The sequence below is a fragment of the Diuraphis noxia genome, unplaced genomic scaffold (genome assembly GCF_037042655.1).
Source record: "Diuraphis noxia isolate RWA-SAM2 unplaced genomic scaffold, SU_Dnox_SAM2 contig0005, whole genome shotgun sequence".
NCBI lineage: Eukaryota > Metazoa > Arthropoda > Insecta > Hemiptera > Aphididae > Diuraphis > Diuraphis noxia.
Genome location: NW_028301715.1, coordinates 26,137,842 through 26,165,038, shown reverse-complemented (window position 1 = coordinate 26,165,038; position 27,197 = coordinate 26,137,842). Strand labels below are relative to the sequence as shown.

Genomic DNA, 27,197 nt, shown 5'->3' with positions numbered 1-27,197 from the left:
TATTAATTAAAGACCCATAATATTATCATGTATGGTCATAAATTTATTACAATTTCGAAATACTGGTATTGTATAATAATATGCAATATTATTTTTGGTATTATTATTGAGTTTGAATATTAGTTACGATTGAATACTAATAATAATTAGAATGGTCTCGGTTTATGTGTTTTCTAATGACGTCAACTTTACGAATCGCAAAAATTATATTATACGCTCATTATTCAATTATTTATATTAATTTGTTGATATAATATTACATAATTAGGTTTACAAGTTTAATTTAAATTCACAATATTATTCAAATTTAACTATGAAATGTGTTAATGCATAAAATTAGTTGAAGCATTAAAACTAATATTAAATTAATTGAAAACAAAAATTAACCTACAAGGAAAACTTTTCAGCTAATAAAATATTGAAGTATGATTTATCCACATCAAGGGTATATGCAGGTTCTATTAAAATGCATATTAATAATTTTGAATAAATACCTACTTTATTAATTTGATTTTCTCCTCGTCCTACACAAACTTTGCAATATTTTGCAGCACGTAAAAAATTAAATTTTCAAAGTTAGTACAATTAAGTACCTACATATTTAAGATTCAGGTGCGCATTTTCATGTAGATCATGTATTAATTAATATTTTATTAATGTTTCGGGTATTAATTAATTTCAATGCAATTTTAATCAATCGAGTTTACATAACAGCTATTTATTTTTACATAAGGTAACTTATTTACTTATTCATACAACAGTACAATAATCATGATGTGATTTAAGTGGAACTGATAATAAAAATATTATAAGAGTACCTACAAATATAGGTTACCTTGTGGACACATAATATTCTCACAAGGTAAATCACATAATACGTACCTATGTGTTTTCATATCATCTAAAATAGTGTTAAAAAGTAAATAGTTGAAAATGTATTTATTTTTAAATAAAAAATAATACAATTAAAGATCAAAGAATAAGGATAATAAATTAAACATATAGTCACGAATTCCATTTATATTTATCACATTTATTTTTATTTTTTGAACGTGTTAATGCTTTTTTACTGTTTATCGTTTAAATCTGCAATTTTATTAAAAAGAAAAAACATAGAAAGCACTATATTTGTCCGTAGGTACCTATATAAGTTATTTTCATTTGCCATATTATGTTTGTTCAGCTAACATATTATAAGCTTTGATTCGTCTGTGCGTTTTCATAAATAGTTCTTCATATTTACCCTCAACACACGTTGTCGTATTTACGTTTACAAAAATATGTGTTGTAAAAGAATTCTATGATGCAGGCCTAACCTGCCGATGACTGATGCAGCGTATATTATATGGCATTATATAAATATTATATATATATATACTACGTGCTATATACAATGGTTATTAATCGTTGCCTTTTAAAAAAAAAAATTTTATTTTATATGACGTTGGAAAACGGCATCGCGGTGAGGACGAAAGGGAGTTATCGGAATCGTGTAAAATAAAACGTGCAGTTCCGCAAACGACAATGATTATATTATTATGCTTATGTATATAATAATATGCGTGTCGTCAGTGGAAATCGTTATTAAACGTTATTAGAGTCTTCCGGGAGACGGTGGCTCGTGGATTTTCGTTGTTGTTTCTGCGTTCGGCACATCCGTGACATTATATAAAATATTATATTATTTCGTTCACACGTGCATAATATTATGTGCATGCTGCATGCCATATGCATGTCTGTAGTATGACGCGGAAACGGTTCCTGTCGCCAAAGTTTTTGTTTAAAAATACTAAGATCAAAATGAGCACGTTAAACATTTATACATTCAAACGTTATAGTTTATCATATTGGTGCGCTGACAGTATAGCACGTTTATTTTTTCAAAGTTGGTGTAATTGAAAATAAAATGCTGCACACGTCTTAATACGACTGTTTGTATTGATTCATCCTTGTATATATTTAATTATTAGAAACTGAAAATTCAGGAAAATATGTATACTAAGCAATTGAATCGTATGTAAACGAAAATAATTGAATGATTTATTTAATATAAATTTGAATGCATAGATTATAGTCTAATATAAACAATATTTTAATGTAAGCTAATATCCATAGAGTTTACGCTTCGAAAAAATTATTATTATTATTATTATTATTTTACATATAGGTTATAAGTTTTAAGTATATATTATATGTTTTATGACCTCTAAATATTATGAAATATTCTAATCTATTGAACATTAATGTACATAGATGTGTTATTTTATAATTAATTTCACGATTGACAGCGCTGTTATCATTACTCTAAAACAGACCGTTATAACACTATACCAAGCTAAAATGTTGATAAGATTTCCGATCGATTAAGATAATACTATGTAACACAATTTTAGATGGCACATGCTACGTGTTTATATCAAACGTACACAACGAACAATTAAGAATTAAATTTAAAAAAAAAATAATTATATTGTTAATGAAAAATTTCTCTCGTACTTTTTATTACGATTATTACTTAGATAATATTAGGTATTATAATATCATACGACGTTCTAATATTGATTCATTTTATTTTGCCGTTTATATTTTACGAATTTATTTTATAGTACTTATTTAGTGTTGACGTTTATATTATGCGCAATATAATATTATTTTATAGTGTTTGAGTATAAACATTCTCAAGTCATTTATGTACAACGCGTGAGGGTGTAAAACCGTTTCTCCTCGTTTTGCGTCTAAATTTTAGACTCTAAAATATCATATTCTAGGTTTACCCAGTGAGAGTAGAGAGTAGGTAACATTTGGGTTACAATAGAAATTGTACACATGCACCACTATAATATGTCACAGTGTTTGTGACAAAAAAAAAGAAAAGAAAACATCCCAAGAAAATTAAAATCCCCGGAAATCGTAAATTCCTTTTTTTCGTTTTGCGTACAAGCGACTCTATAGGGATATAATAATAATATAATGATACTACAATAATACACGTGTTCGGATGGTATAACGATTCAATTGGTATTATATCCAGTCGGAGTTATCGAGTATATATTGATGAAAATCCCAATATATATTGTGTATGTAAAGATAAAAGAAAAAACCGTTCTCGAGAATTTTTATTCTTGAACAGTCCTTATAATATATTATTGATCAAACGACGGGCTCCGACTTAAATCGGGTTGGTATGACATACATGAATGTACGGTTTGAGTAGGATCGTTATGCAAGTGCCCCGTTATGCGCACTGAACTAACCTATAACACGCCCGATATATACATATATACATATATATTTTTTATGTTCAGAGCAATCTTTTAATTTATATATTATATAGGGTGATTGATTTTTCAAACAACACTCATTATTTCAAAAAGTATTGACTTTTTTCAAAATATTTTTTTACATAGTTTCAAGTTGTTAAAAAACCAACGTTTTCATTAAAAAATTGTATTTTTAAATATTTTTTATCCTTATCATTTTTTATGTATTTTACTTTTTTGAATGACAACAGAGTTTTAATTTCATATTCCAAAGCAGAATATTTTTCTAAGTATTTTGATATATAAAAATCGAATTTGGGGCTAGTATAGTCTATGAGTTATAAGTATTTAAAGTTTAGATTGGCAGAGTGGAGTAGTACGGGGTGCCCCGCAAAATGTTTCTCCACTACTCCGCTTGTCTAAACTTTAAATACTTATAACTCATAAACTACTAGCCTCAAATTCGATTTTTATGCATCAAAATACTTAGAAAAATATTCTGCTTTGGAATATGAAATTAAAACTCTATGTTGTCATTCAAAAAAGTAAAAAACCTAAAAAATGATAAGGATAAAAAATATTTAAAAATATAATTTTTTAATAAAAACGTTGGTTTTTTAACAACTTGAAACCATGTAAAAAAATATTTAGAAAAAAGTCAATACTTTTTGAAATAATGAGTGTTTTATCAATTTTATTCAATCGCCCTGTATATAAATATAATATATATACGTATACGTTTTTAGTTTTGCTCGACGTCGTTTAATTATATATTATATATTATAATACGAATAAAATCGTGGCGAGTTTCAATGATTTGTTCGTCACAAAACTCCGTTTCCCGTTGTATAGATAAATTGTGAGTATTACAATATTATAGTTGTTATTTAATGTCGTCGGTTTATCATGCGGAAATTCCAAGTTCAAAAATTAGTCGGAGAACATATTATTTTGAGATCCGGGCGGCCATGCGTCTGCACCGCTGCAGCTGGTAGGTAATATATTATAATGTATACATAGGTATAATATATAGGTATAACACGTAACGTAGGTACCATCGTATATTTTATTATTTATATATTTTTTTTCTCGCTTTAAAAAACGACTGGTCGTTACCGGGAATTGTGTTGTCGGTGTGTTTAGTGCGTTCGTAGTCTGTTAATTATTATAATCGTCGGCGCTGATTGTTCATCTTGTATACGCTAATGGAGTATGCCACACACACACGCACACGTTGTATTTTCTTTGATTGTAACTGTCAATAGTCGTAGTGAATGAAAATCAAAGTCCGTTCCACCGATAATTTCGCTAACGATTTTGTGCAGCAAAAAAAAAGTCTTGAATTAAATCGTTACGTGATCGAATATGGTGCAAAAAACATAAATGTTGTAAACGCATTACAGCATTATCGGCTTATTGTAGTAATCGTCTTGGTGATTTTCATGAAAAAATACGTGAAATAAATGTATTTTTCGAAGAAAAAAAATGAAAAATGTCTTTCTTCTAATCGGTTGCGATTCTTCTGCAGTCATAAATGTCCGATTTATCGTTTTATATTCGCTCGACGTTCCAACACTGTTACGCGCTGCAGCAGCAGTGGAAGGCGGACACAAAAATAAATTGTAAATCTCAAAGATTTTTTCCTGTTTCAAGTTGTTAAATAAAATAATTAAAAACGTTTTCGTGAAGTTGACGCATATACTCGTACCTACGTATATATAGATATTATACCATCATAAGCCCTAGCTGTGAGCGAGAAAGACGATTTGCGCGTTTGTCTTTTGTTTAGTTAGATTTATCGTCGTTTCTCTATTGTGCCAACAAAATTGTGCATTGTAATCGAAAGAATGAAAAAAAAATAAATACTTTTAAGAACATCTAGTACATTTTTTACGTGGACGGAATGTCGTTTAATATATTAATTTCTAAACTCGAAGTATCAAAAGATAACAGACAGTTATGATGTTAAACGCAATTACATAATGTCATTACAACTTATACAATATATCGCAATGCGTAATAATTACCATTGATAATATTAATTTATAGTCATTGATATCACCTGTATTATAATAATGTGTCGGATGGCAACCGCCGTGGTCGATAAATCACTCATTCATGGTTTTGCTCCACTATAATGTTGTTTATCGACATATATATATATATATATATATAAATATACAATATTAAGTACATGTTATATATTATTACATATGTACATATATAATATAATATTATGATCTCTGAGCACACATGGCCAGCGCAAGCTTTAATATAATATTTTATCAGGTTATGATTTTTTTTTCGTTTAATCTGCTCTTGTATGGGCAAGTCGTAAAAACGGACACAAAAATAATAGGTACAATACTACTTAAAATCCCGATATACAACGAATATGATTCGAATCAGCACTAAACATTATTATAAATGTATAATAATATAACTCGTGCTGCTTGCCTGCGGATTTTAGGTCAACCGTTGTATATTATCAGAGCTCGTATCAATCATATTATATAGAGGCACTCGTATTGAATATTATGTAAATATGAGTAAATGTCATTATACGTTTTACTTTTACAATAATTATTACACTATATCGTTCGAAAAGTAGAGTGATGTGCTCTGAAACCAAGAATATAATATAAGAATGATAAATAATGTTACCTATATTATGTAGGTCACGAAACGCATAAAAAATTCAACACCATTTCGAGCTATTATGGCGGCGGCGTTCACTTCGTTCTACTGCGCGATTCGGCCATCGATGCCGTGCAATACACCACACACACAGTTGACATTAATCGTCTGTCCACGGCGGCATTGATGACCGGCGAAAAAAATCTCATTACGAGCACATCATTTCTGTAAAATTTACTACCTCGCGATGCATATATAGTCTGCAGCGGCGGCGGTCGCTTCCACACGCATTATTAGACAATCGCACGAAATTTGTTACCAAAACATGAGCGTCAGACGGCAAACGAAAAAGCAAACACACAAACGCGAAAACCGTGTGGTGATGGTTGTGCATACGTAACAACAAAATAGGTATGTGAATACCGAAAGGAAACCAGTAATTGCATTTTTGCCATCATATATTTTTGCATTTGTTCCCATACGCGCGTATAATATATTATATATTATATAATATTTTACGTTATGTTGTTGCACTATATATGTATGCAGACGCATTCCGATGATGGGGCATTAACGTTATTGTGTAGTTGTTTTTTGTTCCCAAACGGAAGGCTCAATTAATTATGATTAAACAAAAATAATACCCAAGCATAAATTACAATTTTACTTGCTACACGGTTTTTATTTCAATAATATTTTATTACTGTTTTTTATTTATTTATTTATTTATTATTATTCTATTTTTTTTTATACTTTTACTCTCTCGTCCGTCTCTTCTCGACAATAGTAAACTTTTTTTTATATACATAATCTTTGAATAAACACAGTCTATTGTGTGTTGCACATCGGTGATCGGATATCGTTCTTAACTTTTTTTCATTATTTTTTTTCGGACGTTTGACGACGAAAATTCGTCCCCGAGATAATATGATTATTAATTTAGTGCATTGTCACGTTTTGATTTTTAGTATTTTTTTTCGTTTTTTTTTTTTTTTTGTGTGTACAGAAAATAATGAGACGAGATGTTTTTGAGAACTGCATAATATTATATTATACGACGATTGATTTAAACAAAATCAGACGTGTAACACAAGCGTGCGACAGACTGTTTTTTAGAAAAACGTGAGACGACGTTATCCTCACAACATATTATAGTAATATAATGTAATATTAAATATTATGATCTCGCTGCTACAGTCGGGTGACAGCGCCAACGGTATATCATTATTATTATTATTATTATTATTATGCAGTGTTCAGCACCACACACGCAATCATTAATAGCGTTTAATTACCGTGGTTTCAGACTTAGTCGTCGGTATATTACTCTCATATAACATTATAATAGTGATGTAGCTATTATATTATATAGGATCAGAATTGATTATATTTTTGCACATTCCATTAAGACACCTATTATATATATATATATATATATATATATATATATATATATATATATAATAATTTCGAAGATTCATTTCATATGCTGCATCTATATACGGACTTCAAGTTAGACGATCAACGATTTTGCACGCATTTTCCAATCTGTAAGAGCATATTATAATAATTATTTTGCTTGTTTTTAATATTTTAAGGTCATATATTCTGCAGTCGTTTCTAGTATAAACGTAGTAGAGCGTATTAACCTAACTATGTACAGCAGTGGTTCCCAACCTCTCCTATTCTACGGCCCACTTTGTCGATTTTCGAAAATCTCGCGCCCCCTCCAATAAATTGTAAAAAATCGATCACCTTTTTTGGAGTACTTTACATATAAACTATCTATACATTCTATATTCTATACAATATACGGAATAAGGCAAGAATTATTAAACAGATAACGTGACATAAAACGATTAAGTTACACGCTGCGACCAAACATTTATAGTCTTTATCGGTTATCCGTTATTGATACTCGATTAACAGATAAAGATTTCCGTTCAAATATTTTTTCTCTAAGTTTTAAAATAAAAATTGTACTTCGTAATAACTGCTTGCTACTCCCCACCAGCAATGTGTACACGCCCCCCAGTTTGGGAACCAGTGATCTACAGTGACGGATTGTGGCTCGACAACAAATTTTATAATCCATAATAATAATGTTATCCACTAAAGGACTAAAGTAGTTATAACATAGGTAATTAATTACATAGTTTCAGATGTTAAATTTAGAAACAAAACCGATCACGCTAGGCGAAATGTATAAAACGTGATAAGACGTAGTTAACACCTATTTAACACTTCACGTGATAGCGATACAATTCATATGAAAACATTCGTATTTATTAATCATAATTTATACACTATATATTATCTATGATCATGGATTTGAAACAAATAACCTAATATAATATACCTAATATTACAATAATATGGTTACCTTTTAAGTAATTTTAATCGTTACCACAATTCAACGTTGGTTGATGATTATTGTTATAAATTGTTGAAATCTAAATAATAATGATAAGCTATACTGTGCATAAATTACGTAAAATTATGGTTATATTAATTCTTAGTGAAAATGCTTTCATATTGTACATAATGAATGAAATCTGAAAAAAAATAGGCAACTTGTATTGTCTACACACAAATAGAAGCTGTATAATATAGGTATGTATGTATTCACACATAATGCGATTTATTGGTATTAATTAACATCGTTCGTTATATAATAATTATTTATTATAACACAAATAAAAAATTTTGACAATTCACTTTAAAAAAATACTCCGTAACACATACAAGCTGATGGTATATTTTTTTAAGAATAAATATATTCCTTAAATAATAATTGTAAATGTAAAATTAAAAAATTAAAAATTAAAAACAAGACAAAAAGAGATCAATAACTTTCTTTTATTTAACAACCCGATTGCATATATTTACACAAACCAATTATAAAGTAAATTGATTTTATGATTCAATTTTAATTGAGAGTAACATTTAATTTATATTCTAGGTTAACGAACAAATTCATTATAATAATTTTAATCTCATTCGTTTTCGTTTAAATCGTTTTCATTATTTTTATAAAACGCGATAACAGATTTTCTCGATGTTTTTTTTTTTTTTAAATATATACATCATAAATTCCAATAAAACGCATGTCGACCGCGTGGCTCATTATTTCGTTTTACAAGATTTTCGTCTACGCTTTTTATTCAGTTAAAATGTGTTGAACGATAATAACGTGGGACAAATTAGGTACTAGTGTTGCCTTATTGTAGATAACCATAATTCGGAAAATATGACTGTTGAATTATGTATATAGTATATCATCAATAAACCTATTCAATATTCATTAGTATTGCATTAACTGCGCAATTATAACGCAATACGAATAGTTGTGTGTGATATACGCATATCAATATTTTACACATCTAATCGTAATAGCCGTCTATATCGTTCAAACCAAAATCGACGAGTTCCGAACGTGACATTATTAAATGATTTTAATATTTTATTGATGTTTCATTATATATAGGTTATTAGGCGGAGTAAGTGCGTCGTAAAAAAAAATATAAATTCAACCATTTATATTTTTTCTACCTAACATTTACAATCTAGACTGAAAGGTTTGACTTATTTTGTGATTTTATTTGATATGTCAAAGCTATGTTTTTACACACCAGTCAGATTTCATTAATAGTTGTCTGTATGGCAATTAAAAAAAATAAAATTTTCAACCCATGATTTGGGGTAAGTGCATTATCAGCTTGTATAATACAGTTAATGGTGCTTTATTGTATTTAATTCAATAATTTAATTCGCTTTAAATAACTAATAGTATACTATATATATTATATAACTATATATACTAAAATAAATTTATTAATTCCAGAGAAATAAACAAATTAAGTCTAACCCTTTCAACCTACATAAAGTTAACATAAACTTTTAACTATAGCTTTTTAATTTTTACAAAATCAATATGTATAAAACAAGTATTTAGAGCAAAATATGGTAATTTGCATTTGGCCTTTATTTGTGTAATGCATTTGTCCTTGATACGATTTTTCACGGGGAAAGTACATTATCAACTAAAAAGCACCCTAAATACACCTTACGTTATACAGAAGCAGTAGAATGAATATTAATTAAAAATAAATAATGTTGTTATTAATTTTGTCTTGTTAGTGAATATTATCACAAAAGTAAGAAACAAATACCATATATTTCAATCTTAGATCATATACTATGGATGGAGCCATGGTCTATCTCGCCTGTGTAAACAATTTGAAGCACATATTAGCGACGAGTCTCTCCTTGAGATTCGTTATCTGCGCATGCGCGAGTCTACTCGTCGCATATTTATTTAGTTATCACTCATGAGTTCCCTGGGAGAATTAAAAACATGAGAATAAATATGCTACGAGTATACTCGCGAATGCGCAGATAATGAATCTCAAGGAGAGACTTGTCGCTTATATGTGCTTCAACTATCAGGCCATGGCTCCATCCATAGTATATGATCTAACATCTAAGATTTCAATCAAAAAACACATTATCAAAAATAAATTATCAAACAATATTGCCTTATAATAAAATATATTTTATACTAAATTTATAAATATTATAACAATAAATAAGTTTTAAATTAATAAAATTAAACTCAATTTAATTTATTAGTACGAAAACGTCTTTTTACCTAAATGTCTAGGTTAAATATTTAATTATTATGTCTAATTACCTCTATTGTGCACTTTACCCACCTATCTTATATTTTCTTTATAAATAAAATATATTGGTTTTTAAACATGTTCTTTTAAAAAATTCAAAAAAAATTCAAATCAAATACGGAAAATGATTATGCTACGTTTTTTTTTTATATATAGAACTTAGGTACTCACCGTATACACTGTAATATTATACGGAAAATTTGTTGAGTTAAAATTATTACCAATATAATTATAATATACATAATTTGGCTTAAAATAAATATTGATAGTTTGAATTCATTTTCAAATTGTCTATATAGATAATATTATTTACGTAATTCATAAATTTACCTACTTGAAACAAAAACTTTCATTTGTTAAACTATGCGGTACGAATAACCAGTAATTAATTTCATATCAAATGAATATTTTATTATAATAGATGAATAAATAATTAAAAATAAATTCAATACCATTTTGTTGGCTATAATTTTATACAAATGTTACTAAAGTTATATAATGAATTTTTAGTTATAACAAATCAAAACAAATATTTGAATTTTAATATAATTGAAATGGCTATAGTTGCTAATTATACGTTGAACAATCAACCGATTTAATAATTTATAGTGGTATATAGAAAATAGAATATGGCATATATCATATGTAACATGAAATATAAATGGAAAAATTTATGACACAGGAAAATATAAGATAATAGATCTTTGTGAGTTTATCAAATTGTTCCCAATGTAACCATATATTTACGTAAGATACGATACAATTGTGTTATTATTGTGGGGAATAAAATTCTGAAATATTTCTGCTTATTATAAATCATTTTAGATTTCGTCCGTTTTTTCTTTTCAAAAGTTTGGAAAGTTAGGTTCTTTTTGACCCTATATTTCCAACGCAGGTTGGACTCTATTGCGTATATCATTTTGAGTATAGATGCGATAACGCGCAGAACTGACAAGACAATGTAACCGGAACCGGAAAATAATCCCTTACTATCAGTTTTCAGTTGAGAGCTGTAGAAACCGGAATTTCATGAATGTTTTAGACATCTAAGTTAAAAAAATACTTTTAAGCCCCCTAATAAAAAGTACAGACATATTTATTCATAGCAGTTGATGTTATTTATTTTTCAACATGCTACAACGTACATAACAATATACTTCAATATATATACAAACATATTATTTAGTTATTGCGCTATCATCATCACATTATATTACAAAACTTAAATAGCATATTATATACATATATATATATATATCGCACGAATCATAACGTAATATCATGAGTGCACTCGATGAATTAAATTAAATACCAACAATTTTGGAATTACGTCGACACATTCAGGAGATAATCTCCTCGATGAGCATTATCAATTAAATTAATTAATAATGTGATAGGCGTTGAATGTGTAAAATTGTTGTAAATATAATATTTATAGCGTACAAAATAGAATGCATAATGTATGGGAACGTGTAGGTCGTAACCGTTTAAATAAATACCCAATATTAGATTCTGCAACAAAGAGTAACATAGTGGCACAGAGCAGGGGTAGATATTATTATGTATTATAAACTTACCACGTTTATATAATAGTGACCTTTGGAAAGACTTATACAATAAATATTCTAAGGCCCGAATCGACCATGACCGACGTCAAGCCTAAAAAGTACAAATGTCTGTTCAACGACGTAAGATCGATATTCGACTTGATATTCTATTTGTTTTATCCTGCTGCTGTTACAAAAAAAAAGAAGAAAAAACCATTTCAGCGATGGTTTGAGTCTAATTTGGTGGGGAGGAAATAATTTAAATAAATTATTCGCTACATAAAATTAGATTGGAATTAAGAATGAAAAAAAAAGGAAATCAGCACAAAACGGGAAAATAATTCACTGACTCGACTCATTTGCATTTCCACAAAGTCAAGCTCCGGGAGTAGCCGGAGAAAACGATAGAATGTAATATTATGGCTGCACACGTGTACCAATAAAACCATCGTAAAATTAAGTTCTTATCAGTATTTAATCAAAACACTCAACGGCATGCATAGTGCCTAGATGGCTAAAATGGGGTTGGGGAGAGGGGTCGTAAAAAATTATACCACCGTACCCACCTAAAATGTTTCTCACAAAAGTAAAAATAACGATTTTTCCGGAACACTTATTTTGTAATATTAGCATATTGATAGCTACGATGCGTGTCGGGGATGAAAAGCTTTTTGCACTCAAACGACGACGTGGTACGTCGGTAAAATAATTATTATTCGTTTATCAATTCGCTTGGACTATAGGTACCTACCATACTGCAGTCTATATTATAGTATTGGATACGTTTTCTTCTATGATATTATTATAACAATAATAATATAATTTACGTTTTCCATAATATTCCGTTCCGTCTTGTTATAATATAAAATGATTGCTATTATACTCTCGTGCGCATATCATACAATATAACCTACCAACTTACAATATAATTTAACATAATTCGTTAAGGTAAATAGTCGTATAGGTTATTGAGTTACTGCACATAATATATAAATATTAAACATATTATGTACCTATGTTACGTACACTGTATACTGCCGTGTTATATTATATGTTTCAATGCTATTGTTGCAAGTAATTAAATGCAAACATTACGGAGTAAAGACGATATTAATATTATATTATTTATATTCTAATATAACAATAATAATTACAATTACTATTAATATGTTTTGTGTGTATGTGTATTGTGTGTGTATATATACATTTATAAATTTATAATACATATAGGTACGTTACGTCTTACGTGTCAAGCAATAGTCTCGTTATCCTATTACGGATTATAATAAGCGAGTTCGATCAATTAGTTCACTCGAGAGTTTACACACACGCGTGCACTTATAGTATTCTGATGTAATCGATTCGTTGATAAATTCTTGCTATTTGTTTCCCATAGTATACCATACATTTTATACCATTTTGTACACCACTGCAGAGGCACGCCATTTTTACACAATTATTGTACTGTGCATAGTGTTCGTGTATAGCATCATATTGTGTAACTTCTTCGAATATCATAGTTATACATTATTATTGTTATATGTATTATTCATGCATAGTGAAAATATACTATCGTTTTCTTGTTGTATATATATATATATATGACTTATTATATTGTGCTAGGAGATCCGATGTTATCCTGTCCATGCGGTTTGTACCGCGAAACGGCCATGTTATGCACAGTAGTTGTGGTAACGATTTTGAAAAATTTCGAGCTAAAAAAAGCAGTAAGTCGCCGCGAAGAGTGCGTCTTACAAGTTTGTAAAGCGCGTATTACTATATATTGTGTCTCGAATGACTTATTTTCGGTTGAGCTTATCATTGGTATGGGTAGGTAAGCAGGATGATTACTTTGACGGTTTAGTTTTAACTTTGCCGCGAAGAACGTATAAATAATAAATATAAATACTTAAAATGTTTTGTTTTATTTTTTTACTATATTTGCGTTTTTTTTTCACTCCTGTGGGCTAGCCTAGCTACTCTCGATATCGATTTCGTCATTTCAGACTCTAAAAATTCGGACTTTGGACGAGCCTGCGCAGAGGAGCATCTTCGATAATATTACATTATTTCATATTATAGACGGTTCACTATTTTTCGCCGCCTGCAAGTCGTATAAGCGCGGGGTGCCGATCTACAGCTGCTGCTGCTGTGGTTATTTAGCGAACATCCCGCGGCGGCGTCCAATCGAACGCTCCATGACGACGTTAATATTGTTTTGAATTCCGCGCTGCTCGAAACGCGTCGAGAAAACGATACCAGCTATGACGAAGCGAAATTTACAAAAAAGATACGACACGGCCACGGCAAGTATACAACCACGGACACCGACGTTAAACCGACGACGCGCGACGACGTCTCGAGAGATTAAACGAAACACGACTTTTTCAATACGCTCGCTCGCACGTGTATAATGTATATCCAGAGGAAAATTATTGTATCCGGTACTGTTAACCCACCCCCCTTCAATACCCGACCCCCCACCCACCACCACCAAACGGTGGCGCTCGGAATGCGCTAGCTCTCTATTTGTTCCGGACGAATATTGACTCGTCTGTATCGTCACTACAGGACTGCAGCTCGGTTTCTTTTATTCCACACAAAATAATGCCATTTCGTATGACATGCGTGTACGAGCATTATACGACGAAATATTAATATATTAGGCAATCATATACAGTTTAGTTTTACTTTTTGCGCACCCTCTCGTAACACTCGATTGGGGAGATTAAACGAACATTTTGTTTTCCGACGAATATTACGCTTGTTTTTACGGCGATGAGGCCTATGAGATTCGTATTAGCATCATAGACTCAAGACTGTGTGTTTTTTAACACAATTCTTACGTTTTATCCGTCTCGTCTGTCAGACCAAATATTTAAACAATGTTAAGCGACGAAGGATTATCGTGCTCGATTATCTCAGACTTGGTATTTCATTGTGCGCTAGAATGTGGTGGGATAAGCGTTATAATATTATAACGATTAATTTATCAAAAATGATTGTGCGATTGTACACGATCGCGGTTTTTGCTCGGAGGGCATATTTACCTGCAGCCGTCGTGTATAAAGACCATAAACGCGCGTGTATCTTGATAATTAGGAGGCACATTATAATTCGATCGAAACGATTTATCAGATCATATTATTAAAACACCGGTATACGGGTATGGTTTTATATTAACGATTGATAAGATATCTAATCTCTGTCTGTCTCTCTATAATATTTTCTGGTGACTTACAACATTTATGTTACCAAAGAACAATTAATATTACCATACACGGCATACACTATATTATACGCGTTCCGGCTGTATGTATTTGTTCTACACAGTCCAAACACTCCATTATTATATTAACGACGTTCGTCGATTATATTTTTATCATTCCTATTTTACACGTTGTAAAGCGAAATGTTTTGAGTGCCACTAGGGCATGATTACACTATTATCATATTATTCGTTCTACGATCGTCGATAGTCATCACGCACTACGCCATAGCCCTACGTCCTCGGAACGTCGCGTTGGTGTTATCGGACCGGTACAATAAGTTAAGACGATAGAGTCGTGTACATTTTATAACACATAGAAGCGACCATCGCCGCTCTGACCTTATCTCGAGCTTCGACAGTTCCGGTTTAAAAATAATGCCATGATTTATTGATTTCAGTACGGCAAAATGACAACAATTATCATAATATCGAGAATAAATCGTCATCTGGTTCGTTTTGTAGTATAGGATATGATATTATATTATCGCATTGTAGCATAACACTGCGCATCGGCTCTCGACTGCGGCAAACCGCAATATTCCAATTTTCCGACGCGAAACCCGCCCACGCAGACGGACTGGGGCCGTGTCACGGTCGATCCTCGTCGTGCGTAACGCAAAATGATATAATATTATACTAATAGTATTATTATCATACGTAATAATATGCACTATTCAGTCCGATCGTTTTTGGGCACATGACATAATCATGGTATAGGTACGACTGCGCACACACGCACACTCAATACAATAATATATATTATTATTATCGTCGTCGTCGTCGTTTACGTATATTACACTAAAGGTAGATGTATATATGAGTATATATGATGTATATAATATGAGTATACCTTTACCAATACGGTGTATATTTTTTTGTCATACGGAGAATAGGATAATGTCGTATAGAGATAGTATGTGTTTCCTCTCCGTCGACGACGTGCCTTATTCCGAACACGTCCGCCGCTTTACGATTGTAATGAGTTATTTGTTCCCCCATCCTCGATTTCTTGTATTTTATATTGTTGTTTTAGGTTGTGTACGTATATGCTTATTTTTTTTTTTTTTTGTTCTTTCTTTCCAATTTTTCTCCTATATACGACACAAAAGAGACAATTTACAAAAAATAAAAATAATAACGAGAGCGGGACGAACACGCGTGCGCGGCGCACTCGCCATGTACACCGCCGTCGTATTACCGTGTGTTGTATTGATGAAAATTTCTTGAACGCCAGCCAACTACGACCGAAGCGGTGCCACGAATCGGGCACAGAGTTTTTTAAATGTGAAAAATACACGCACTCGTTATAAATCGTTTGTCGCGATTAATGTATAATCTATACAATATAACACATATTGGTACATCGCGGTAACCGTTTTAGGAGCGTCGATCGACGAATATAATAATTATTATCCCCGCATAATATAATATTAATTTTATTGTGTGGACTATGTAGTACAACTCTCCGATAACGAAGTGCAGAAATTTCATATGAGCATACTTCAGCACCATACAACATTTTCAGGGCGCAGTTTCATTAAAACTTTGAACGCTTATCAATCCACAAAAATAAAATAATAGTTTAAAATAATCCATATTATTATGTTTGTGCATAGACATTTATAAAAAATAATAACATCCAGCTTCGGAATATTCAATTTCTAATTATTTCAATTATCTATAATATTTAAGTATTTGTCGAAATACCTGAATAAATAACCACATGTATTTTATGACATCCGATAATGATAGTAGGTATATACTATTGTGGGATTCACGGTACTTGAATTAACTGTGCCATCGGGTCATTTTCTATTACGTCCTATTATAGCTTATATAGGCATTTTCATTTTATTGACATAAAAATCGCTTTGCAGTGAATATACCACCGATGGACGTGCTGTATCGACTTTATTGCAATACTGACTAGCCTTTTTTAACGTCTCTCAAATCTGAAGGTCTGATTTTGTGTTTCCGACCCTTTTATTTGTATTGGGTGGCCAATTTACGATTGCCACTCGAACGTCATCCCTCGTTAGCATTTTCACACACATCCGCTACTGATACAACGTATCGTTAAACATTTATGATCAAAATAACTCGTCAGTTATATTATTCATTTTTGTTTTTTCTTTCATCGTTAATATAAATTATTTGAAGTTTTGTTTAAATTTTCGAAATATATTTATATATTTATATACTATGTGTATAGCTTCAAAAAACTGTTTAAAACGAATTATGCAAGGAGTGGAGAATTCGAATCCTAATTAAACAAAAACGTTGACTACAATGTTCTGTCGTTGTTTTCAGAGTTCGTGCAGCATTTTTCGCGGAAGCCTACCTAATATTTTATTTTCAAACCATTGATTATATTTTTAAGCACACTGTGCTTAATGTCCGTGTTAAATAGTTAATCAAACCGTTGTATTTATACCGTGAAATCCAATTTATTTTTTTCGAATTTTTTTTTTTCTAATGAATTTGGCTCAAATGATTATGTAAAATGCAAACATTTTGATCTAATGAGGAGGGGAGGCTAAACAACGACACATAAAATATTATAACAATAATCGTGACTCGTGACGGACGTGCATTAATCATTCGTTCGGTAATTAAATGTTGTGTCTATAATAACGCATCATAATATTAGAGGTAAAGCACGAACGTGCTTCTGTTTAAAAATAAAAATAAATTATACAATTCGGCCAATGGTATTCGTTTTGGCTATATAAAATATAACATATACATATAATAAACATAAACGATAATAATTATACATTACAGTTGTAATGCAACGCGTAAATGTATACGATGGTTGTCTGTAGGCAATAATATTATTATATTGTATTTTAAATTACCTGGACTAGTCTGCCAACTAAGACCGCCAATGAACATTTTCCTGGAACAAAAATAAAAATTATCATTAGAAATTTAAAAAAAAACGTTTCAAAGTGCATATTTTAATACATACTATAATACTAAATATAATATGCATATAGGTACTACAGCGAATGGGAGCTTTCAACAACAAAAAAAAAAATGAACATTATTATATAGTATCGTTGGCATAATATCTGTATAGCGGACGGTCTGTATAATGTTTCAAAAGTATATGTACTGTACATGCAGGTACCGTCAAATAAGTAGGTATTTCAAAAAAATTGCATTCATGGTGCATGGTGGTCACATTTTAAGAGTTTAAAATTATAATAATATTTAGTAGCCAATATTTGGCTCACATTAATTGTACACATTTGACATTATAGTAATATATAATATGCATAGTGACAGATCATGAACTACTTGCGAGGTTATTTGTAAACAGGGTTTTCTATAAGGAAAGTGGGAGACAGGACCGAGGCTCTGTGTCTTACACTGTTTACATTTATTTGAGGTGTCGCGTTATTCGAAATAAAAAATTGGAATTTAGTTTCAAAAATGATATGACTAGAAGAATTTCAGAAAAATAGTGCAAGTAATTTGTATCAATATGATAAATGTATAGTAATATACTTAGGTATATAGTAATAAATGTATTAAATGTGATAAATAGAATTATGGTAATAGTATGTTATATGTATTTTAGTTTTTACTGTTAATAATTATAAAAGCCACTAGTATATAACTATATGATAACTCGAGAGTTAAATAAATAAGTTAATTTCGCTGTCAAGAAAATTACGACAGTAGGGTAATGATATTATAGGTCTAATACTAAAGGATATATTATTACTTTCGTATGCTGAGTCTGTAACCAACTGTTTCATATTAGTGATTCAAATAGATTCAATGCTTATATGTTCTTTAAATACGAACGACTGGAAACATTACGTAGTAGGTATATATTTGGATTCGAAATAATTAAAATATTTAAGTATGCGTTGTTTTTTATTTTTTGTTCTCAAAAACATATTTTCATTAACTCGTCAGAGCGTTAACTGTTTCACAGATGTATTCTAAAGAACATTTTTGAGTTATTTCAGAAATTTCAGACAATTGGATTAGTCACGTTGTATATAATCGGGCTTCATTAGTTTTCAAAAGTAATCATTTCATGGTGTGTGAGTATTTTTTTCTTACTAGTGTATTTGGGGAAACGCCAAACGCACTGTATACGTATTGTTTATTAGTTTATTATGTGCGTGTATTTAAGTGCCAATAAATAACATTTTTTTTTTTTTAATTACACATCAAAATAATAATCAGTGATTAGACAGAAATGTGAAAATATATTTTGGTGGAGATTTGAAAGAAATAAGTACATATTCTTAAATTATTAATACGGACTTGCCGCAGGTAAACTGAAACGTTTTCCTTCATTTTGTCAACTATTTTCATCTTCTGATAATTTGGACGTCATCCAACAATTAGCGTTGAAACTGTGCGCGCACTATAAAATGCACAGCTAAGACTGTACACAAACTTCATGCCAAAAATGTTAACTCGTCGAACAGCATCAGCAAATGTAATTGTTATTTTTGAATACTCAACAATTAAATGTGTTGTAACGGGTTTTCAATGAGTTCTATGTTTATAATATATGATAAAATAGAAACTTTATTGAAGAGGACCAAAAAAAAAAAAATGTCATCAAGTATGAGATTAACAAATTTAAATGGCCGTCGACGTTTGGAGACTCAAGTAAGGTCGTTAAATTATCGTTTATGACTTATAAGTTATGATAATATATTGCAATATGTTAGATGTATACTATAAGATGCACAGGTATAGTACCGACGTACCGTATGTCCGTATCCAATCGGAATACGGTTTCATATATTATAGTTTAATTATTTATTATAAGAACAATTTTAAACGCATAATTCTAAACATAATTGATCTCAGGAAACACAATATTTCAATATATTATTAAATCGAGAGACAGTGCGAGAAATTAAAGTGATTGTATGATTGTCATGTCGAGTGCGGGCTGCAGAGTATTGCGATTGTTCTCCGCAGAACGACGACGACAATAATATTATTCGCCAATAGTAGAGGGTCGTCGGTACTATATCTGCTGCAGCTGCTGTCATGATTATTATTACCTACTTATATATTGTTTGGAGAAGGGAAGGAGAATAAATCACAAAACGACTATAAAGCACATGAATAATATAATTATTATCTCACGCCACTGGTTCACAACACCAGGACGGGATTTTCACGCCACCGCTTCCCTGATGGGTCGACGGACATCATAACATGGGTGTCGTGTCACGAATCCCGATGTATTCTTGTTATTATGACGTAATATTCGTTATACCGCTCCGAGAGATTAACAATTAAATCTGAGGGCATTGGTTATAAGAGTATATTATGTGGCCTACTTTTCAAGTTTGATTTAAGTTTAATATAACTAAAAACTAATAACATTATAGATGTAACCATCATCACTTTGGGTTTAATGTGCAATCACCTATACTACAAAGACGTACGAGTTATTGACAAATACTTTTGTATGACGATGTTGATAACATTATTGGCATTGTAGACAAACTTAAAGTTACATATTTTGACATCTACCGGTGTCGGTGTGATACTATAGCACATATTCCTAAACGCGGTAATTTTATATTATTTGGTTTGGGTTTGTAAACGATTGAAGTTGCCAGGGTCGTATTTAGACATCAATAACGGTTAACGTATAAATGCGCGAGTATAATAGTATAATGATGCAGTAATTTGAGTTTTTATCGCAAGCAAATATTTTTCAATTTAATTTATATTGTTGACTGACTGTAAAGCGTTGATGCATCGCGATTGTTCTATAACTCGTGCCACTGCAACCATTCGACAGCAATAGTGTATAATATTATTGTATAAGGTATACAATATTATTATAGTAATCGCAGCGGCAGCGTAGCGCAAACAATGATTTTGATCACGCGATCATCACAGACCGACCGAAAATCGCGAACATAAAAAACAAGTAATAACAACGACATGGCGTATAATATAATAACGACTAACGACACAATTATAAAATGGCGATTATTCACGTGGTCGACCCGTGCAAACAGCATAGTTTTATCTTTTACCGTTTTGCAAACCGATTGTCGATGGCTAGACGATAAGCGGGATTAATGCGGAAACCACCGAGAATGAGCGGACATCCGTAAATTAAATTCATCATATAATATATTATATAGGTGCTTAAAGCATAATGGTAACAATAAATATAACTACCTATATGCGCACACAGTTTTGATGTTTGGTATATGAACGAATACGTTATATATCGCGATGTATAATTTGATCGCATTGTCAAAAAGTTTTTTGGCGGAGGCCGAGATCCGTTTTTAGTGTATACATCCGCGACGCTTTTCCGCGGACGGCAATCCAAATCCCACTCACCCTACCGCTTAGCTCAAGCGCAGCGTGCCGATTGCGGGAAGCCCCCCCCCCCCCGAATCCACCACTTGCAGACGCAGTCTCTCACCGCTTCTTTTCTCTCCCCTTGCGATTCCTTTTGAAAAAAAAAAAAAAAAGAAGAAAAGAAAAAAACGAAGACATTGTCCAAAAGCTATTCAGACCACGAAAGAAAATAATAACAATACTAAAAAATCGATAAGATGAACAAACAGTTTTGTGAGAAACCTCGTTTTGTTTGCATGAGATTATTGTTTCGGATGGAGTGGCGAATGGAGGGTTGGAGATACCAAACGGAATTTGCTTATCTTATATTATATTGTATGGAATATAATATTTTTCAATCGACTTGTCAGACACCACGACAGGCTCCACCCTTTCAATATTTTAACACAAAATATACTTAAACATATAAATAGTCAATTAGCTATTTATATCATATTATATTATAATAACGCGATAAATCAGTAAGTTCAATTGTATAAAAACTATGTCAACTGTAAGCATTACAGACGTACGATGATTATTCAATTTTATGTTGTTCATAAAAAATTATTATTATAAAAAAAATAGTAAAACAAACAATAGGAATTATAATTAATTATATTTAATTAACAAACGGTAAATAATTAAAATGTTTGTTATGTTATCCCGTATAATAAACGGATAATCAAAAACATCGTCTTAAAATATGTAAACTTGAAAACTGAAAGTCATCATTATCGAGAGTTAGACTAAATAAACGGTATGATACTACCTACTATGCAAATTTAGGTTTACTATAAGATAGTTTTTTTTCACAGATCAGAATGAATCAATATCAACTACAATGGCCGTTTTTTATAAGAAAATATTATCTTATTATTGCCAACATAATATTATTACTTTATTAGGTAGATATTTTATTTTACTACAATAACACAATGTAACTATTATTATACCTAAAATCAATACTATTTATTATTGTTATTATTTTTATACAATTTCCGAGAACTGTAAGAAAAGTTGTTGATTACACCTTTTATGTTCACAATAATTCCGAAGTTTTATAATATGAAACAAGTTAAATTTGTATGACTTATATTAAAACCTAAATGAACATTTTTGATTCAATAACAATAATAGTCATATTCCGTATTGATTCATTTATTTTAGTTGTTATTTGTTTAATAATTAATTATTAAAAACTACGTAACCTTTCAATAAAACTTTAGCAATATTTTTCAGAAATCATATTATTTTGTCCATAATTAATGTAGATTTAAAAATATTTTTAAGGTTATATAAATAATTCATTGTTTGTTTCCCAAAGTTATGGAGCGTTTGTATTATGATTACTTTTTTCTTTTTCTTTTTTTTTTTGTTGCGATAAAATATTTGTTTATCATCTAATTAAACGCTACCGAGAAAATAAACCGTTAATGACCGCAATAGTTCTATGATTTTTAATGATAAATTGGATTAGTAAATTGCAATTTTAAATATATTATTATATGTTATTAACGGTGTAAATGTCTTGTTGTAAATGTCTGAAATGAAAAATTTCATAATATTTTTTTCTATTCTACGGCGTATTATTAGTAATAAATAATAATATAGAATATTATTATATGGTCTGCAGATAATAGTGGTTAAAATTGTGTACGATAATATTTTCAATTGACGGCTAAGACGACGGGTGTTTTCATTTCCACTTAAATGCGAGTTATCTTTAAATCATCTTCAATACCACATGGTTCTACCTACATAATATTGTAATATTATAGTATTAGTATATTAAAGGTACGTGAGTTTAGTATACATAACACGAAATTATTGTCGTCGGTCCGCTCTCTGCACGTGCAAAACACTCTCGGTACGATTTGTTTTGAGACGTTAATTTGTTTTTACGGCAGATAGTCGTGTCCGTGTCATCATAATAATATCGCGAACTGCACTGATCGGTGCTGCGATTTCGAATCTGAACGAAGTTATGTCAATATGTCATTATGATATTTTAAAATATAACAACACCGTGTTTGTGTAATATTATGTGCAGGTGCCAGTCATCGTACTCGGAACGTCGATATACGAACAGACGCTCAAGTTGACTCGCATCACCCGTGTCGTGGACGGATGTAATATTATAATATCGTGTCGCCTCCAGTACATATCGGGAGGCCATTTTGAAATTTCACCAGGCCAAATGAAAATAGATATATATACGTATATGTATATTATCCTGCAATCAATTATTTCCATATACATTATATAGACCGGTTATTACAATTTGATTTTAATCATATAAATAATTGTGCATTCGTGGCTCGTGCATTATTTTAGGCTTCAGCAAGGCGCAGGCCAATTGTAACATCGTAAAAGTAAGGGGTGCAACCGCACACCATGACCCCCCCCCCCCCAAAAAAAAAAAATAAAAAAAAATGACGCCCCTGGTCCATATTCGAATTTAACAATCTATTATACCTGATTAATTTCTATAGTAACGTCACTACACAATGTGATATTATGCATCGCGGTGTGGAGGTGTATGTAGCTTGTGATCGTTCTCTGAAATGCGTAACGCACGCCGTCGTCCATCAGATAGAATTCATCACCAAATTGCAACGCCGAGTAGACAGACTTCGAGACTGTCATGACTGTATAGCATGAAGTCGCCGCAGATCGGAACCAGTCCCACCCCATCAACCATCAGATCCGATGTCTAAGTTTAAGGTTTTCCACGGAAAGCCACACCTGACATCATAACGCGACACGGAGAAAATATACCTTATACGGACGCGCAAACGTGTAGGCCATCTCCCCGCAGATTTTGATGTTGAATTTTGACTTGAATAATATAGGTACTACGCGTTCAAGAACGCATTATGTCTACGCTGTATATAGTAACACTATGGTTGTTATTATCTACAATAATAAATATTGTACTTAAACATATTGTTTACATGCGTGAAACAAGCCAAGTTTACCCATCATAATTCATAATATACCTACCTATACTCAGTTTTTTCACTCGCGGAGCAGTCAAATGAAAATGGTTAAAATCAAAATATATATAATATTATAATGTTGCATAAATTACAACTCTGGAGCACGAATGTTAGTAATCATGTTATAATTAGGAACCTGTTCAAATTTCTGAGCGTTCGCCCAAACATCGATAAATCCGTATTATAACGAATTATTTTACCGAAAAAATCTGAATATTTTTCCACGCCGAGGGTGGTTATAAGTTGGTTTTCGCAGAATTCTAGATTCGGCACGTTTTCCTTCTCTTAAACAGCGTCTATATTATAATATGTTTGGGGGGAGGATAACCTAAAACGTTTAGTCACACATGTTTAGTGTGCAAAAACAATTATTACATAATGCATGCGCGACGCATATGTAAACACAACAATATAATATAATAATTAATATGTTATATTATAACAAAACAATGTGAACGAACCCTTATAGGAATCACAACGGCAATATAAATTGTTTGTAACTGAAGCGATAAATATTATTATAATAATAACATGTTTCCTAAGATATTATGTTAATTGGCAAACACTTTGAAGTAGTGAACTTAATACAACTGCAAAATTGGTGGTGTTTTGTCAATGACACAGTCATTATTCATTAATTACTCATTATAGTTATTACTAATTAATAGTTAATACAACAACGATATAGATGGTACTACGGTAATGATTGGTGTCGACACACTTCCAAATATTATTATTATTATTATTATTAATATTATATGGATACGTTTTAGAGTTTTTAAATTTTCATAAAATACCTATTTCAATTCTATGAAAAAAATAATTTATAGACATCAACTTTCAAGTTGCAATAGTGAATATTTTTGAAAGTAGGTTTATTATAATTTAAAACTACCTAATATAACTTATAAGAAACAATGAAAAAATGTAACATATTATATTTACATATAACGCACTAGAAGGTTTTGAGTGATTAAGACTAAGACAACTATAACGCCGGTATAACGTCTTCAACCATGGTATAAACATTTTTATTCCCAGCATAAACCGCTACTGTGCCGTATACGCACTATCACCATCGTCAATTAATTATTATTTTACTATTATACCTAGGTATAATTTATATTGGTTTTAACAGTATAATAACTGGAAGTGGTTTATAGATCGGTTTAACCTTACAGTAATTAATTCGATGATAATAATTATTAATAACACATAAATACACGTGTTCAACAATCATTTAATTTAGAAAGCGAGAGATACACACCATAATATTAATAATTAATGCAATGTTTATTGTTCATTATTGCAAATATATTTTAAAAATATACGTGTTTTTGAGCTATAGTAGAACGATTCTCGGCCAAAAGAACACCCGTGAACAATATATCGTCGCCATCAGAGACAATGTCCTCACGTATAAAAATATAAAATATTGTTGATAGGTATATATTGGTATTAACCCTAGATCCAACAACTGCAGGTATTACGCTGAACAATCACTCCAATATTTTTCTACTTATATATAAGTAAACCGTTCTTATAAACGGATGTTTGGGTAACCAATATTAATCGGAAACAACCCAAGAGAAAAATCTTTTTTTATGTAGTTGTTTTTATAGAAACAACTACATTATGTAAAATTAAAGATTCATCGTTGTAAACGATTACGGCCAGGTAAAGTGTCATGATCTTTTTTTACAAAATTACCTTATTATTGTTTGCAAATTGTTTTTATTATAACAATAAGAAACTCTAAGTTTAAAATTGATTTTCTTCGCATATTATCCATCAATGTTGGTATATTCGTAAAATATATACTTATGACACGTTGGGTAATAGCGTAAGACAAAAAATATAAATAAACTGAAAATTAAAAATATTAGGTACATATAATACGCCCAGCTAATCACTGTTTAAAAACATATAAAATGTATAAATGGCCTCTGTTGGTTGTTGTGGCGATGTTTACAATTTCGCTCGTTCCGGCCATAGGGGGTGCGATGTGATATTTGTAAGGATTAAAGCATCATAATATACGTAATTACATTCTACACGACGGCGGTCGCGGCGGTCCAAAATATTTTACGTAGGTACCTAATAATATAGCGCATGTGTGTGTATGCTGTACGTATGGTAAACAAGCAATTTTATTATCGTTTATCGTTGTAGAGATCGCTCAACGACGTCAACTACACGATCGAGTGCGGTTGATTTTAGTGACATTTGTTTTTCGCTTCCTTCAAAATTCCAAACATTAAACCTACCATAACTACTACCCACACAGTTACATACGAGTGAATGCCAACGATTGGATTCGTTTATAATGTATTTGTGTATATTATCATAGTATTATCGCACGACAAAATCGGATCGGTATCCGAGCGATTTCACGAGCGTAATGTTCTGTGCATACGGTAAGCACGCCTATTTACGTGTGACAA

General features: G+C 30.9%; 1 protein-coding gene across 10 annotated transcripts in view; it reads right to left on the bottom strand.

The window, feature by feature from the left end:
* Rbp6 (RNA-binding protein 6) overlaps positions 1-27,197 on the bottom strand; it is a 410,061-nt gene that overhangs the window by 357,644 nt on the left and 25,220 nt on the right. For all 10 annotated transcript variants that reach the window (XR_016192063.1, XR_016192064.1, XR_016192061.1 and 7 more), the window contains exon 2: positions 18,256-18,296. Coding sequence is in view for 6 of the 10 variants with exons in the window: in XM_089229288.1 (XP_089085414.1) it covers positions 18,256-18,296 (41 nt within the window). In the remaining 4 variants the exon portion in view is untranslated. The remainder of the gene's footprint in view (positions 1-18,255; positions 18,297-27,197) is intronic.